The 16,870-nt window shown below is 45.9% G+C and overlaps 2 protein-coding genes across 12 annotated transcripts; one reads left to right on the top strand and one right to left on the bottom strand.

The window, feature by feature from the left end:
- Positions 1–1,148: 1,148 nt before the first annotated feature.
- On the bottom strand, positions 1,149–6,565 carry ARMCX3 (armadillo repeat containing X-linked 3). Of its 6 annotated transcripts, none has more exons than XM_001494103.5 (5): positions 5,778–6,565; positions 5,171–5,250; positions 4,823–4,883; positions 4,492–4,562; positions 1,149–4,214 (listed from the first exon to the last, which is right to left on the bottom strand). In XM_001494103.5, exon 5 carries the CDS (start codon positions 4,066–4,068, stop codon positions 2,929–2,931), a length of 1,140 nt encoding a protein of 379 aa, XP_001494153.1. In that variant the 5' UTR covers positions 4,069–4,214; positions 4,492–4,562; positions 4,823–4,883; positions 5,171–5,250; positions 5,778–6,565; the 3' UTR covers positions 1,149–2,928. The 6 variants fall into 6 exon arrangements, with proteins under 6 accessions (XP_001494153.1, XP_014584528.1, XP_070113093.1 ...); XM_014729042.3 differs by having other exon boundaries at positions 5,171–5,278; positions 5,778–5,936; XM_070256992.1 differs by having other exon boundaries at positions 5,171–5,278; positions 5,626–5,893.
- Positions 6,566–10,943: 4,378 nt separating this feature from the next.
- Positions 10,944–13,961, top strand: LOC100060676 (protein ARMCX6). 6 transcript variants are annotated; one of them, XM_014729038.3, is made up of 4 exons: positions 11,013–11,153; positions 11,456–11,545; positions 11,843–11,994; positions 12,300–13,961. In XM_014729038.3, exon 4 carries the CDS (start codon positions 12,445–12,447, stop codon positions 13,345–13,347), a length of 903 nt encoding a protein of 300 aa, XP_014584524.1. In that variant the 5' UTR covers positions 11,013–11,153; positions 11,456–11,545; positions 11,843–11,994; positions 12,300–12,444; the 3' UTR covers positions 13,348–13,961. The 6 variants fall into 6 exon arrangements, with proteins under 6 accessions (XP_005614400.1, XP_014584527.1, XP_014584524.1 ...); XM_014729037.3 differs by having other exon boundaries at positions 11,014–11,153; positions 11,869–11,994; XM_023633405.2 differs by having other exon boundaries at positions 11,038–11,153; positions 11,437–11,545; positions 11,869–11,994.
- Positions 13,962–16,870: the final 2,909 nt, after the last annotated feature.

Here is a 16,870-nt window from a genome sequence, read left to right as displayed (position 1 = left end):
GGAGACAAGTTTTTTCTCATTGTCTCTATTTTCTCAAGTACCTCCAGTGAATATTTTTTTAGGAGAGAAGTACAAAAATTTTAAGTCAGGAGCAGGCCCCATGGCCGAGTGGTTAAGTGCGCGTGCTCCACTTCAGCAGCCCAGGGTTTCACCCGTTTGGATCCTGGGCGCCGACATGGCACCGTTCATCAGGCCATGCTGAGGCAGCATCCCACACAGCACAACCAGAAGGGCCTACAGCTAGAATATACAACTATGTACTGGGGGGCTTTAGGGAGAAGAAGAAAAAAAGAAGACTGGCAACAGATGTTAGCTCAGGTGCCAATCTTTAAAAAAAAATTGTTTTAATCAGGCTCTGAAAATTTATCTACAGTGTCATCCAATTTTATGGATATAATATCTAGGTATATGGATAGCAAACGTGTCTGGAAGGGTATACACTCAGTTTCAATTCTGTGCTTCTCTCCCCAGCTGCCACAGTCCCTCACACAGTTCTTTTTGCAGCCCTCCACTCTTACACTCGACACCTTCTCTCTGGCCATCACATCCGCTCCCATGTCCTCAGTTATCATTCATTCTCTGCTGGCTCCCAAATCTTTATTTGCAGCCTGGTCTTCTCCTCCCAGCGCCAGATCAATACGTTCAAATGACAATAGTGTGTCGCCACATGGATGTCACACAGGTACCTCAAAGTCAGTTTATTGTAAATGGATTAGCTTTCTCCTCTCAAGTCTTTTTCTCCTACTTAATAATAGAGCAAGAAAAATGTTAGTTCCCTCTTCCCCACCCGGCCTTTAAAACTGGTGTCAGATGAGTCTTCACATGTACATGATTCAGTAGGGTCACCATACCCCACAACTTTAGGTGAATCAGTCCCTGATCTTTGTGTCTACTACAGAGAACGTTAGAGTAAGTATACGCAAGCCTGGGGCTAAAACCAGACCATAAGTGAACAGAGGATATTACCCTTTCCTGGCCTCACATATCAAGCAGGATAACATCTCCAAACCCACTAGGAAGATGTTGTGGGAGCTGGTGAGATCACATCTTAGGAAACACTTTGAGTCCTTAGAAATAAGAAAACTCTATTCGTTTGAGGAATTATTTTAACAGTTGCCTTGCAGGAATGACAGAACTCTACAAAGTAGTCACTTAATAAATGCTAGCCTTTATTGTTATTATTATTTATTAAAAGACACTGACACATGGCAGAATGCCCCCAGCAAAACAAAGGTCAACCAAAAAAACTATCAACTCTGCATTCTAGAAAATTAAAGGTGCTTACTTTTCTTAATTAACTGCTATGTGCCAGAACATTCTAAGTATTTTGCATGTATTACTTCATTTAATCTTCACAATGAGCCCTATCTTCACCACTCATCTATCATTTCAAAGCGGAAACTTCAACCCATCTCATTTTTAATCTAAATATTTTTTCTACTCAGTACATGCTCCAATCAATCACCTGCTTCATTCCCAACACTTTCCTTTTTCAAAAATTTCTGAAGAATCAAAATTCATTTTAGATAAATAAGAACAAATAAATGAATAAAACGTAAAGAGATAAAGATCACTCGTTATCTTTCCACCCAAAGATAACCACTATTACTATTTGGGTGTCTGTAATTCCAGAGTTTTTAGTGTCTACTTAAACATATGTTTTATTATTCTCAAAAAAAAAAAAGGAATTGTACCATGAATACTGCTATCTAATCTTCTTTTCCCACTTAACAATGCATGATGAATATCTTTTCCTGGCAATATAGATTTGAATCAACATATTTATCATATACCATGTGAACATTCTTTAATTTCTTTAACCAATCCCATATGCTAGACACCTGTTTCCAATTTTCACTATTTTAGACAGTGCTGGGATGAACAGCCTTGTACATACAGTCTTTAGCCAATTGTTCAATTATTTCCTTAGGACAAAGGGTTTACACATTTCAAGGCTTATGATATGTATTACCAAATGGCCCTCCACAAACCTTGCACCAGTGTAAACTTATTCCTACCACCAGGGTTGAAAGGGCCCATTTTGTCACACCCTCGTGGACACTGCACGTAGGTGAGAGAGGGACTTTTACATGAATTCCAATTCTTTTCCTAGTCAAAAATATTCAGTGGCTCTCTGTGTTCAGTGGGATAATATTCAAACAGCTCTCCACAAACTAGCTTCTCCCAGCTTTCCAAATTTATTTACTTCCGTTCCCCACACTCTCCACTCTAAGCAGACTAGTCGTCTCCTCACTGTTATAGGAAGAGAATTCCTACCTCTATGCCTTCCTCACACCAGTCCCCCCTTACTCTCATCTCAGGGAATGCCCTAACTACCTCTCCTGTCCGGGACTTATTTTAAATGGCTGCTTCCTTCACGAATCTGCAGCTAACTACTGTATCCCACAGAAGCCTTTGCTTCCTCTGTGCTCTCAGAGCACACATAGGATAATGAGTACATGCTCTAGATATTCTCAGTTATCTTTTTGTTTATATGTTTCTTATCTCTCCAACTAGATTATAAACCAAAGGACAAGGATGGTTTCTTTCTTTCTTCTTTCTTTTTTTTCTTTCCAGCATTAACACACAACTTTATTGATGATACACAAATGAAGTCAATGCAAATGACAGGAGGGAGCTTACTTATGATGAACTGGTTCACTGTCACTTACACAGAAAAAATAGTAAAAATATTTCGATCTAGGCAGCGAGATAAAAAGCAACAAACATGTTTTCAGAACAGGTAGTGATATTCATTCATCCAGCTTAGATCTGAAGACCAACTCGGGTAAATATCAGCATTGATGAAACAATATGATATTCATTACTCAAAATCGGCAGCTGAAAGGATTCCTTTACCATATAAACAAGGTGGAGAAAAGGAATAGTTTACAATGTGTGTTGCTTCTAAACTACAAAATCAAGAAGTTACTCCTGGCTCTTTGGGAACATATGCTCAGCCAGTTTGGCCATGAATTTTCCAACTTTCACTTTCACCAGGAAATCATGGTGACTTTCTATCCCCAGAATCTTATCAGCACACGCTTGAAATTCTTTTAAGAAGGAAAAAAGTGAACCTTCGCTGAATTGATTCTGAGTGGGTTCATTTTCCTGCCATTTAAAATTGTCATTTATATTCTCAAATATAACCAGAAGTTTAAGAATGACCTCTTTGTTCTCTTTCTTATTAAAGAGGGAACCCAGTGAAGATGGTACTTGGGCCCTGAGCAGTTCTCTACTCATGGCTGGATTTTCAGCCAAATTCAAAAGGAGTTTCAAAACCTGAAATTTGGTTTCTTCATTTCCCGCTGAAAATAAACGAAAAAAGTCTGAAATGGAATTAGCAAGCATGTGCTGATACTCATTAGTAACAGTCATATTCGTAAGCAATCTTAGTCCAGCCAGCTGCACAGATGAGTTCAAGCGAGAAGTGATTGTGTCATCACACACTTGATTCATGTATATCTTAAGCCTGCGCTGATTTTCAGCATTCACACTCAAGTTATTTAGGACAATTAAAGCCTTTTCCTTAACTATGGGATCTCGAGTATTGAGAATCTTTGCAACAATTGGGAGACCACCCAGATCACGAATGATATCTCTGTTAAATGCATAAGCAGCATTGTTACCCAGAGCGATTAAAGCTGCTTCAAGAATATAAGGCTTTTCAGACATCTCAACCAAGCACAGAACTTTTTGCAGCTCTTGAGGGGACAAAATAGTATCATCTGAATTGGGGGAAGCCCGTTTCTGGACAGCCCGACGAGCCCGGGTAGCCCTGGCCCTTGCCCTGGCCCTAGCTCTGGTCCCTGCCTCAGTCCCAATCCGGGCCCAAGGTGGGTACCATACTATACCCTTGTTCTCACTGTTGTCATCATCATCGTCAGACCAGTCATTGTATCTGGGCCCAGGACAGTCTCCAACATCATCCACATCCCCAGACCCACCCTCAGCCATTTTCTCCTTGTTCTGTTTTCTTCCCCGGGTCAGTCTATAAATGCAATAGCAGGCGCCAGCCCCAATCACCAGTCCCGCAGTCACCCAGCCTACTTTCCTGGCGTAGCCCATGCAATCGTCCCTGACAATAGCAGGGACCAAGGAATAGAGTAGTCACTCAGGCTGGGGAAGGAGGGCTATCGGCCTGGGTGCAGGCCTGAGGAGGGTGATCGTCTTCAGTCACTTCAAGGCCACAATAGCTGATACTCGAGATGGACCTAGGGTTGGAGGAAGGAAATGGGTTTGAGTTTCTCTTCTCTTTGTGTTGCCCCATGCAGGGAGTTGCACAGAGGGCCAAGAGAGTAGTAATGAGTAAGTGGTAGGAAACGTAGATTGTTAACAAACTCTCTCTATCCCCCCATTTTACCCTCCCCCTACCCTCCTCAGCCCACCCCCTGTCAAGCCTAGATAAAGGCAGTGAAGCCCATAGTCTCCAATGAGGCTTCAGCTACCCAATCTCAGGGTACCCCCAGGGAGCGGCACCCTTGCACTAACCTCCTCCAGACAGGCAGTTTGCCCCTTCTTCCCTCCCCTGGAGGTGTGCCACGCCCAACAACCCGTTTGATCTGCAGAGAGACCAAAGCCAGTGAGAACTGAGGGCTTGATAGATTGACTCCTCATTCGTAGTTTTCCTGATTCACTATCCAGGTTGTCAGATTTTTTTAACCTCTCTATGCCATCCAAAACATGCATATGCCTGCCCCTTCCTTAGCCTGAATTCAGGGAGGGATGTTAGGGAAATACAGTAGGATTGGGTGAGCCTGTCCAACCGCGGCCGATTTCCAACCCCTCCCCCATTCCAGGCAGCCCCCACGCCCACACCGACCTCTGCTGATCCGAGGAAACTTCCTCCCTCGCTTCAAGCGGTGCCACCTGCTACAGCAGACCTGCAGGATGACAGATCGAAAACATGGGGACTAACTGCTGTTGAGAGAGGAGGATTATGAACAAACTATCTGATAGGTTTCCTTTCTGTCATTCTCCCCAGCCCCCACCCCCCTGCGACACACACACACACACACACACACATACACACACACAACGCACGCCATTTCGCCACGGTCCCGAGAGTGCAAGAAACACACTCAGACTCAGACCTAACCTAGATTATTGCCGTCTCTGGTTTCTCCCCACCCCCACCACCGCCCCTCTTAGGGTCCCCCGATGGTCTTACCCTCAAATCGACCTTCACTGATCGGGGTTAATTTCCTTCCTCTTCTCTTGCCTGGCGTAATGCCGCAACCTACGGAAAGACTAGCAACCCGGGAGAGGCTCGGACCCACTAGACACAGAGCCATGGTCAGGAAGACACAGCCACAGTCAGAAAGACGAGAAACAGCCGCTGCTGAGTGCTTGGTGGACGGACCGGTCCCCAGAACATGAAACTCTTTCCTAATTCGGAGGCCTGGTTGTCAAAGGTTTCCCACCCCGACTACCCCTCTTGAAGTTATGCTAACACGCCATGTTATACCTCCCCCGCCCCATGTCCAGCCTTTCTCCGCCAGGACTGTCCTGGAGGATTGGGGGCCAACACCCAGGCCAGAGCTCCCTTTCCGGATTATGGCCCCGGCTCCCAGCATATTCCCACCTCCAGATCTCTGGCTCCTCCGCAAACAGCCCCCTGCTCACCATTTCGCGGTACTGAAATGGGCTGCGGACGGGACAGATGTCTTGGAAAGCCGGCGGTGAGAGGGAGAGACGACACAGGCGCCTCGGACCCGCGACGGGTCCGCCCTACGCCCTCGGCCACCCCCACCTTATGGACTCTCCCAGGCACTGACCTGCAGAGATCCGGGACAATTTCCTTCTCCTCCTCCTTCTTCCCTGTGCCGCAGGCTCGATCGCCCTCAGGGCAATGGGGAGCTGGTACTCAGACGGGAACAACGACCAGAACAAGAAGGACTTCTGCACACGTCAGCTCTTGGTCACGTGAGAGCTACGTCATCCACCAACTCGGGTCCCCAATTTCCCCTCCTACCAGCAGTGCGGCAGAAGAGGGCCCGCCCTCCTCCGTTCCCTCCCCCATACTAGGCCTTGTTACTCTTTCTTCTTTGCTAATCCCGGCTCCCTGTAGTTGTGTTTGCCTTCCTCTGATTACCAGATAGGGACAGCATCGTCCCCTGGGGCTACTGGCCACTTGTACTTCCTGAAAAATTGCCTCTTCCTTCCCTAGGCTCCTGGGACAGTAACCTCTCCTTCTACCTCCCCTCCTCCCAGCTGTTAACGTCTACCATTTCCTCTGAAATCTAGTCCCAGATCTGAAACGGAAAAGCTATCAGAAAAGGAGACCCGGAGTGAGAGTGTGGTTTTTACTTTCTTGATACCTTTTTGTTCTTTTTGTTCTGCCCTCTTCTTCCCCCGGCCTGCATTCTTTTTATAAGAAAAAAAAAAATTACAATAAAGCTATTTTCATTTGAGAAAAAAAAGAGTGGGAGTTGGAGAGTGATGTTGGGTGATGGCCTCCAAAAGTTTTCTCACTTTTATCACTTGTTGGGAGTGTTACACCCTTGACTCAAAGCGATCTTAATATCTTCTGGGGCCTAGCACATAACACAACGCTGAATGAGCTAATCAGTGTGTCTGAGAATGCATAATCTTCTGACCAGGCCAGTCTTCTAAACAGGAGAGCTCCAGACTTTCACTTGCATCAGCAAATGGCATGGAGCCTCAGAAGCCAGTGACACAGAAAAGATTAAGTAGAAACCACAACTACGTGGTGGATATCTGTCAGATAAAGAAGCACGCACACTGACAAAGTGAGTGGCATACAAAGAACATTACAAAATATACTTGAGTACAAATAGAGAATATCATTTTCAAATGGAACAGGTGTTGGAGGAAGCTTGAGACCAAGACAAAACCGAACTCAGTATCTAGCAGTTAGTGTGAATTAGTGAAACCATTTCACTGACTGGTTTGATGAACTCAGTGATTCTCCTGTCAGCAATGACTGAGATTTATTATAGTGGGAAAAATAATAATGTCAGAACATGGGGTCTACAGTGGGATAGTCCCCAATAGTTTGATATAAGGTTATTATCTGAGTATAACTTTTAAAATCCACAGGCAGTATGACAGTGAATCAAGAGAATGGGAAGTTTGGGAACAGGCAAAACTCCGGGGAAATTCATATGGATGTAACTTCTGGGAGGCAGTACTAGGATATGACTGAAATTTAGTAAACAGAAACCACATCAACTATATGATTCTGTGTTTAGAGGAAGATCATGCGCAGCAAAGGGGCTTATTCAAGCATAGGAATATATGAAAAGGAGAGCCAGAGGAAAGTGTTGGTAGTTCCCACCCAAGCACTGTCTGGAGGAGAGAGAGTCATGGCTAAGATGAATGGAACATTTAGCTTTCCTTGGCAGAGCCATCCTCATGATGTGTAAGAGCACTTCAAGCTTCCTTAGCTGAAAGCCACTTCTTAAGGTGAACGAATGCCCTTGCTCTGATTGCAGGCTCACCACGCAACCTTCTGAGGTTGTGGTTTCCCAAGTACAGTCGTAGGCTGTGTAACTGACATTTCAGTCAATGACAGACTGAATATACAATGCTGGTCCCCTAAGATTAGTATTATATAGCCTGGATGTGTAGTAGGCTATACCATCTGGGTTTGTGTAAGTACACTATGATGTTCGCACAACGACGAAATCACTTAATGATGCGTTTCTCAGAACCTACCCTGTCATTAAGCTATACATGATTGTAGTAGCTTGCCTACCGGGAGAGAATGGGCTGGTAAAACTGACAGAAACCTCCTGTAACCCTGACAGTTGCATTTCTCAGGGTAAATTTGTCAGTTGTCACTCCTGTTGAGATTTAGCTTCCCTTGTGTCCTACTTACAGGGAGCGAATGCAGAGATCCGTGAGTTTGGGCATTCAGATCTAGACTTATACATGTCTCTATGAATGGGGGTCTTTCCTTGAGAGAGGCATCTGCTCACAGCATACAGACAAAATCAGGGATTGATTGTGCAACAATGAGGACAAGACCCTGAACTGTAGATGCAACCTTGTGGAATCCTGTCAGGGAAGCCAGGTAGCTTTGGCTTAGAAGACAATCTTGTGCATCACCATTTCAGAACTGTACCTCTCTAATGTTCAGTTAAAGTGAAAATTACAACTAAGACATGCTGTGGCAAATAGGCCCCTAGCACCTCAGTCACAGCTGGACAACAGATTAATATCCAAAGTAGTTAAAAGTCTCCTGCAAATCAACAACAACATCTGAAGCAGTTTACATTTGTCTCTGGAAAAAGAAAGGACATGCATTTTACATTTTACATACCCCGTCCTTTTCCCCAGCAAAAGAGTGGGCATTGTGCCCAAAGCAGACCAACTCAATACTTTCTTACTAAAATTTAAATCTTGAACAAGAGAAAAAACTGAAAATCAGTGGAATTATGGCATCCTGGAAAGACCATCCATCAATTTCTCCTACCTAGACCCCTCAGAGCTGACCCTGGTCTTCAATATTTCCTCATTGTTTAAGTTAACTGGGCTTAGTTTCTGTTGCTTGCAACCAAACAAAATTAACTAATGCACGATACAAAAACACATACAATACAAAAGGTAATAACAGCTTTTTAAGATAACAGTCTTCTATAATTTATTTTTCTCACCCTCTACAATTCCATTAGTGTTGCCATCTGCTGACTCCTTTTCAGTTTGGGGTACTTTGTAAGTCACACATTACATTTGACCACATACTGATTTAAGCCAAAAGGTTCCTTTTGGCAGTTGCTGCACAGAGTCTTTTGTGGGCTCAGGAACTTTTAACAGGTTTGTCTGAGGAGCGCTTAAAGATTTTCCTTTTTCACTTTTGAAATGGTACGCCAGGCAAATAACATGACCTTAAATAAATATTTGTTGGTGGATGCATAATGGAGAGCAAAGCAGAATTTAAATGCTAGTCCCCGGGTTCTTTGGTAGAAATTGTGGATCAAAACAACAAAGAAGAGAATTGAAAGGGTTATCATTCCATGGGGTTTAGGAAGTTTGAGAGAGGGAGTGGGTTCAAACAAGACAGGTCTGAGGGACTGGGAAAATGATGGCCGGCGGTTATACATTGGAAGACTCGGAAAATATACCAAAGTGGGGGAGAGATTTTATACTAGTAAGCAGAGGTAAGAGTGAAGTCTTTATCCCTAAAGCTTTGTTAAGCTTTACACACTCCTTAGTTCTTTCTAATGTATATATTCAAAACAAACAAAAGCCACTTATATAAGTACTTAGCAGCCAAAAATCAAATGATGAACACTTCAATCTGCAAGTTCTGTTAGTAAGGCTTCATAAATAGAATTCACTTGTCTAGGAGAAGTAAATAAAGGGTGACAAAGAGAACAGTATAAGGAGATGATTGCAAAACAAATGAGGTAGGGGTTTAGAGAGATGGGGTATGATATTGGTGAATGAATTTGGACTATAAAAGTTTGAGGAAGACCAGAAAGTTGTGACATGATCTTAACTTCTGAATATTCACCAGCAAGGCGCTTTGGGCTCCCTGGCTCACCTCCTCAAAGGGCCTCCTCCACACAGGGGCCCCTCACCCAGGGAGCTTCCTGCTGGGTGTCATATTTCAACGTTCTAAGAAAGAGGCTGCCTGAAGGGTCTATATTTAGAATATGACTCCCTAGTGGGGACAGCTGGATGTCTGGGGACTAACTTCTGCATGCCTTGTCCCTGAGTTCTGGGATTATTCTGAGGGGCTTGGGGTGCAGTGAAATTGTGACCAGAAGGCAGGGAATGAAAAGGCTTCTTTCTCCTGGTGACTGCTTGGGATCCTGTAAACTGTGCTTTTTGTGAGGGAAAAATGACATGGATCTCAGGGGTGCTGCAAGGATTCACAGTCACCCACAGACCCGCACCACTGTCTCCGCTGGAAGATGCAGGACACTAGCTGCTCCCAGGGTGACATGGTACATGAATGACAGACACCAGAGATATCTCACCAGTGTCACAGTTAAATGAAAATTCCATCCGTTGAGTCTCATTTCCATCAGTGGGATAACAGAGAATTCTCCAATTTCTGGATGATTTATGGGTTACACCGTGAAACTTCAGAAGAGATTTTAAATGAAGACCTTTGAAATTTTTGTAGCAGGCTAATCTGTGAAGTTACTAGTTTGTAAGGTTCATCTGAAGACGTAAGATTCATCCGCAGTTGGGGTCTGCATAAAGTCTGTCCTTTAAAGCCAGAATGAAAGCAGGCTTCTCTGAAGATCTCGGTCGTCTGATGCCTCATACTAAGAGTTCAGCCAGGAAGATGAAAGAGACAGCGGTATACTGATCTAAAATGGTCACAACTGAAACACTGACCACCTCACTATAGATTAATTTTATCCATCAATTTATAAATCACATTGAAAGCACACTGGTTTTGTTTGTAAGGATATGTTTTTAAATTTTAATAAGTCGTTTGAAAACTGCTATTTCCTGTGCAGTCACAATAAAATATTTTCAATGTGACACAAATTAACCTAACCAAATCAATGACGCCTCCTTATTAACTGGAAAATCTTGGTTATCACACACACACATATATATATATATGTTTTTAAAGTCTTGATTTTTTTCTCCTTGTGAAACAGCTTGATTGTATTTTCTGATTACAAAATAGTATACCTTAAGTCCATAAAAAAGGAAGAAAGGACAAAATAGAACATAAATTTATCAAAAATATTAATTTCCTTTTCTGTCTCCCCTGCCCCCAATTTTGACGCATAGACTGGATGTGGGAAGGGGTAGAAATTAACGAAAGGGGGCAGGAGTCTCAGAGCCAAGGAAAGGATGACATTTCCCCAAGAAGTATAAGTGAATGGTAGACCCAGCTAAAGATGCTGCCCCTTCCTGTAATTAAAGAAAGGCAAATTCAAACCCCAGAGAGCCAGGGCCCCTTCTGGTTTCTGGTATTGTTAGAGAGGAAAAGAGTGACAGGGCCCAGTGTGATTGGGGGGAGGTACAGGGCAGACTGGCGCCTGCCGCACTGCTTGTGGGAGTGGAAATTGGGGGCCAGAGCGCACTGGTGACGTGGTCGTCACGTGACCAAGAGCTGCCTAGAGCAGAAGTCCTGCCAGTCGCCTCCGTCTGGGTACCAGCCCCCTATTACTCTGCAGGCGTGTGAGGAAGAAGGAAACTCGCCCCGGACCGTGCAGGTCGGTAGGAGAGTGAGCTCTGCTTGGAGGGAGGTGGAGGTAGGAGAGGGCCAAGAGGGCCATGGATCCAGGTTCGGGCCGAGAGGGGCTATGTCCCTTTCTCGCCTACTTTCTAAAAACTGCCGCCCCTCCTCGTGCCCATTTTAGTGGAGAGAACTGGTGGACTTCGGGCGGGGGTGAGGGGAGTGAATGGCGGTTACAGAGACTCTGAGGAAAGAAAGGTTCCACAATCAGGGCACTCGTCCCGAGTGCTGCTCCGTCCACCAAGCAATCTGTTCCTTAGGTCCCCTATCTGTCTGCAGGCTTGTAGGTCCGTTGGTCCGTAGGTGGCCGCAAAAGTCACGGTGACGGAAGGAGCAAACTGCCTTGGGACCGTGCAGGTCGCTGTGAAGGTGGAATGAGCTCTGGACCCTGGGTGGGGGTGGTGATGGGGGCGGCGGAGGAGGGAGGGCTGGGATCTTTGCGGGGCCGGGTCCGAGTCGCCCTCTCCCGGCCCCTTCTTTCTCCACACCCCCTCCCATTTCAGTGCAGGGAAAGGGGTGTGGCGGCCTTTGCTGGGGAAATGGCGGACGACAAGGGGGGGTGGGGCGGGGGAAGCCCGCGTTAGGAAAGTCAGGAGGGTGTGAGAAATATTTTAAACTCAAAGGCCGAAAATTCAGGAAAGCTTGTATTGGGACCTGTGTTCTCAGTGCTGATCCATCCACGACACTTTCAGTTCTCCACTGCCAGCTATCTGCCTTTCCATCTGTCCTGCTGCCAGACTGTCCGTCAATCACTGTGGAAGGAGCACTGACAACAGAAGACAAGGGAAGAAGAAGGAATTTACCTGACTTTGGTAGAGGTTGGTGGGAGAAACTGCCTGTGACTCTTTGGGGGTGGAGTGTGGTGGAGGAGGAAACTTACCTTACGGTCAGCTTCTCCGTGTCACCCAACTAGCAATCATAGCACAGCCCCACCTCCTGCCCTTCTCTGTGGGGCTGGAAGAGAAATGGTGGATCCTGAGGGTAGATGGAAAATGACAGAAAAGAACAAAGAAATAGTTTCCTAATAATCCACCTCTCTCAACCAGAACTCAAACTCCACTCTGTCTAGTGAGGCACAAACTCAGGCATAGCCCAAAGCCCTAATGCAATTTTTCACCCGTAGATTCAGCACAAGAGAGCTACGGGAGCCTGGGAGAGGCTGAAGACAACTACCCTCCACCATTACTCACCTGGCCCTAAGAATCCTCTTCAATCAGGTGGAGCAAAGCCCTCTCCTGTCCTGCCCCAAGGCAGGCACTGACTTGAACATGGGCCGGGCACGGGAGGTGGGTTGGATGGCGGCAGGACTGATGATTGGGGCTGGTGCCTGCTACTGCGTTTACAGACTAACCATAGGAAGAGATGACAGTGAGAAGTTGGAGGAGGAAGAAGAGGAATGGGATGATGACCAGGAGCTGGATGAGGAGGAGCCCGAGATTTGGTTTGATTTCGCAACTATGGCTCGGCCCTGGAGTGAGGATGGGGATTGGACTGAACCTGGGGCCCCCGGTGGCACTGAGGACAGGCCCACAGGTGGGGGCAAGGCCAACAGAACACATGGAATAAAACAGCGCCCATTCCCCTATGAACATAAAAACACTTGGAGTACTCAAAACTTTAAAAATTTCAGTTGTGTTCTTAACCTCTCCAAGTATCCTTTCATTCAGGGAAAAATGTTGTTTGCTCAGCCCAAGGAAGCTGGTTTTTCATTTAGCCACGATATCAGTAGTCACTTGGCCAGCCTCTCCATTGGTGGAAACACGATCCCCACAGCGGACCCTGCTGTTAAGGAGAAGGCTTTCTGTGCCCTGGATAACTTGAATGCGAGTGTTGAAAAACAGGGCCCGATTAAGATGTACATCAATGAAGTGTGTCGGGAGACTGTGTCACATTGCTGCAACTCATTTCTGCAGCAGGCCGGATTAAATTTGTTAATAAGCATGACAGTTATTAATAACATGCTTGCCAAGTCCGTTTCAGACTTGAAGTTTCCTTTGATATCAGAGGGAAGTGGATGTGCTGAGGTTCAGGTTTTGAAACCGTTGGTGGGTTTGTCTGAAAAGGCAGTCTTGGCGGGGGAATTGCTGGGTGCCCAAATGCTGCTCTCGTTCACATCCCTCTTTATCAGGAACGGGAACAGACAGGTTCTTCCGGACACCCTGGCCTCTTAGATGGCCATGTCGAACAGAACGGGACTGAATCCACCCAAAACCTGTTGGGCGAACACACCCTTGTGTTCTCAGTCGAGGCATCTGCAGTGGGTGCTACTGAAGGTCCAGCCCTCGCCAATCACCACATCATGGGGTGAAAGTTACACTTGCTAACAGGAGGACCACACTCTTATCGGCCAGGCAGGCAGGGTTCCCACGGAGCTCTGAGTAACCTCTTGGTTTTGCAGTCTGCAGGCAATGCACATAGTAAATTAGTCCCTTGCAGCCTCCTTCCTGTGGTAAAGGGATCATTTCAGCTGCCCGCTGTCGATAAAGAACATCACATTATAGCGTCACGAGGGACACCTTGCCTGTGGGGGTCTCCGTGTGTAAGCTGGACTGTTTGGTGGAGACCAGACAGGTATCGGAGCTTGTGCTGAAAATGCAGTTTGTAGCTGCTTAGGTTGACTTCTTTTCCATTTACTCTTTTCTTCTGCGTGAGCTGATGGATAGTGAACCTGTTCATCAAAAAGTACACGCCCCTTCTACGTGCTCTACTGACGTAACCTCATCCACCCAAGCCTACATTTGTATGTATCATCAATAAAGTTGTGTGCTTTGATTGCCGAAAAGGAGCCATGGTACTTGTCCTTGAGTTTAAGGTCTGCGTGGAGAGAACGACAATAATACATGATCAGCGCTAACCGAGGCTTTTGCTCCCCGACAGATGCATGCTTAACAGTGTTCACAGGAGGCAGGAGGAGAGGTGGGCTGCAGTGGTGCTCACGATAAGCCTCCAGAAGGGGCTGGAGGCGGGAGTGGGGGGCGTGGAGGGGAATGTGGTGGAATTAAGATGGAATGTTGGGAGGACTAAGAGAGACAACACCTGTGAAGTGGGCAGCACAGTGCCCAGCTCCTGGTGCAGAGAAATCCCTCGATGAAGACGTCTTTCCTTGGCTGCTGGCCTAGAGACGCAGGTCAGCATCCTTGGGGTTTGGTCCCCTCCTTGGGGACCACTCAGCAACCCATCCCTGTGCATTCAATGCACAGTTACAGCAATAACGGTTGCCACTTGCTGAGTGCCTGCTGTGTGTAGTTCTCTCTCTCTTGTGAAGCAGCTGTTAAACCTACTTCCAGGCCCTCTCCCTTCCTTGGGATCCAAACCCAAATTCCTGGCAGAGAGAGAAGGGCTGGCCCCTGCTTCCTCTGGGGGAACCCCCTTCTGCCCAGTCCCCGGTACGTTTGGTGGGATCCAGGAAGGGGACAGAGGAGCCCTCCGTGGACTCTCTGTGGAGGTGGTGGGGCAGATGCTGAGGGTGCTTGGCGTGGCCGTGATCCGTTGGGAGACGTCTCCATCCCCTCTGTCCAAGATGCTGACACCCTTTGGAGGAAAGGGAGAACCGCCCTGCACACTGAACCACTCCATGGATCTGGGCAGCTCCTTCTGCTGCTCGCTCCCCAGCATTTCGGGACCCTTCCCAGCAAGCCTTAGCCCCTGCCTCACCAGACCAGGTTCCCTGCATGATTTTGATTTGTCAGGCAAGGGTCCTCTTCCCCAAAACCCTGGCCACCACAGTCGACGAGAAGCTTCTCTGGGCAGTGCAGCTTCTGGGCCCGGTGCCTGCTCCTGGTCTCCCTGGAATGCCACCCTGGGCATCAGCGCCCTCTGAGTGTTCTGCCTTCTGATTGCTCTCCTCCATACAGAGCGTAATTTTTGTTTTATTTTTTTCTCCCTTTCCCGGAGTTTGGGTTGCAGATGGGTTACAACTGTCCTGCTTGTGCCCATCCGCCCCCCTCTTTGGGCTGACAGAGGGCATAAGTGCCTGTTAGGTCCCAGGACCAACTCTGGGGAATACTCCTACCTGGAACGGGGACACTGCCTCGTCCTAGGCCCTGGTGCCTTAGATGGCCAGGAGGTGACTTGTGGTTGCTGCGACAGCCCGCTGGGGCTTGGCATCCTCTGCTGGCTCTGGGGCCCTGTCTTGTTTCCTAAGAGTTGCTAATATGACCACCCCTTCTTGCCAAGCCAGCCTCAAACTCTGCTTCCTCATCAGGACCTTATGTGCCACTCTCAGCAGTTTCGACCACAATCCCCTCACTTTGAAGTGCCACCCTCGGACAGGCACAGCCCCTCACCAAGTGACTCCATGCTGATCTTCCAGCTGACTCCAGCCACATTAATGATCACAGGCAAGACTAGCAGAAGAATCAACAGGTAAGCCCAGTGCAAATTCCTGATCCACAAAATAATGAACAAATAAGATGGCTGTTTTAAGCTCCTGAGTTTTGGAGCGGTTGTTCTGCAGCAATAGACAACAGATACAAAACAAAACAAGAAAAGTTTACATGCTCCAATATGCAGCAAATTGAGATAGACAGCGAGTCCAGCATTTGATGGAATATAAGGAAAAAGAATCTATTGAGTCTCGAATCTATGAACAGCATCCCTTAAGTGATTCAAGAGCCTTGACCTTGGATTCCAGAACATTTCTAAGCAAATATTCTTTGTTAGATTGAAGCAAAAGCTAATCCCACGTGTTTCTGGGCTCTGAGTACGCCACATAGGATGCAGCAGGCTTGCACTAGCTCCTCAATTACTAAGAATATACTCCTAGAGTAAGATGCATGCATACCCTGATAAAATTTATTTGCAATTTACACCTCGCTCTACAACACCAGAAGACAGTAGATAAATAGACTATGGCTACATGGCTCCCAAAACAGTCTGAAGTGACCAAATGGATATAAAGGCAACCCTCTCACACCCCAAAAAAGACTTAGGTTGAACTTGTGAAAGTATCTAAAGGAGTCAGGTGGTATCATCCTTAAAGGGGTGCGTTCACGGGGTCTTGAAAGCAAGGGGACCTTGTCCTTCTAATGAAGAGAATGCGGCTGAGGTTTCTGCTTTATATAGTCATATATAGACACATACACACAAACAGATACCTATATAGTAAGCTCCAGTTTACTTTTACATTGTGTTCTATAACAACCAATTTTCCAATTAAAGCTTTCTGCTTTGAACTGTATATATTGAAAATCACGAACAGTATTTAGGTGATTATGACTTTATAAATGCTGCTCATTGCTGAGCCGAGTAGTGTCCTAACACTCGAATCTATTTTGTATAGTTTCAGAAAATGATTAACATATCACTTGTGGGGATGAGCTTTTAAGAAGGCATGAGACTAAATAAAATATAACTGACAAAATGTAAGATATAGAAGAAGATGATAAAAGAAGAAGGATAGCAAAGCTGATATCCTCATTTTATAAAGTGAGAAGTATACAAATCCTGGTGGAATTTTATGAAGCAAAATAAAAGTTTATGTATATCATTTCAAGTTGAATTTAGCTACTTTATTTATTTTAATTGATTTTTATGGCTTATTTCCTCCACAAGAAAACAAGCTTAATAAAAGCTCTCTCTGTCTTGCTTGCCACCAAATTCTAAATGCTTTGAATAGTGCCTGGCACACAGTGGTGCTCAATAAATTATTGTTGACTGTGTGATTAAACTAAAATAATAATAACACTATAAACA

This window comes from Equus caballus, chromosome X (assembly GCF_041296265.1).
Source record: "Equus caballus isolate H_3958 breed thoroughbred chromosome X, TB-T2T, whole genome shotgun sequence".
NCBI classification, from domain to species: domain Eukaryota; kingdom Metazoa; phylum Chordata; class Mammalia; order Perissodactyla; family Equidae; genus Equus; species Equus caballus.
The sequence above is the reverse complement of the archived record's forward strand: the minus strand, read 5'-3'. Positions and strand labels throughout refer to the sequence as shown.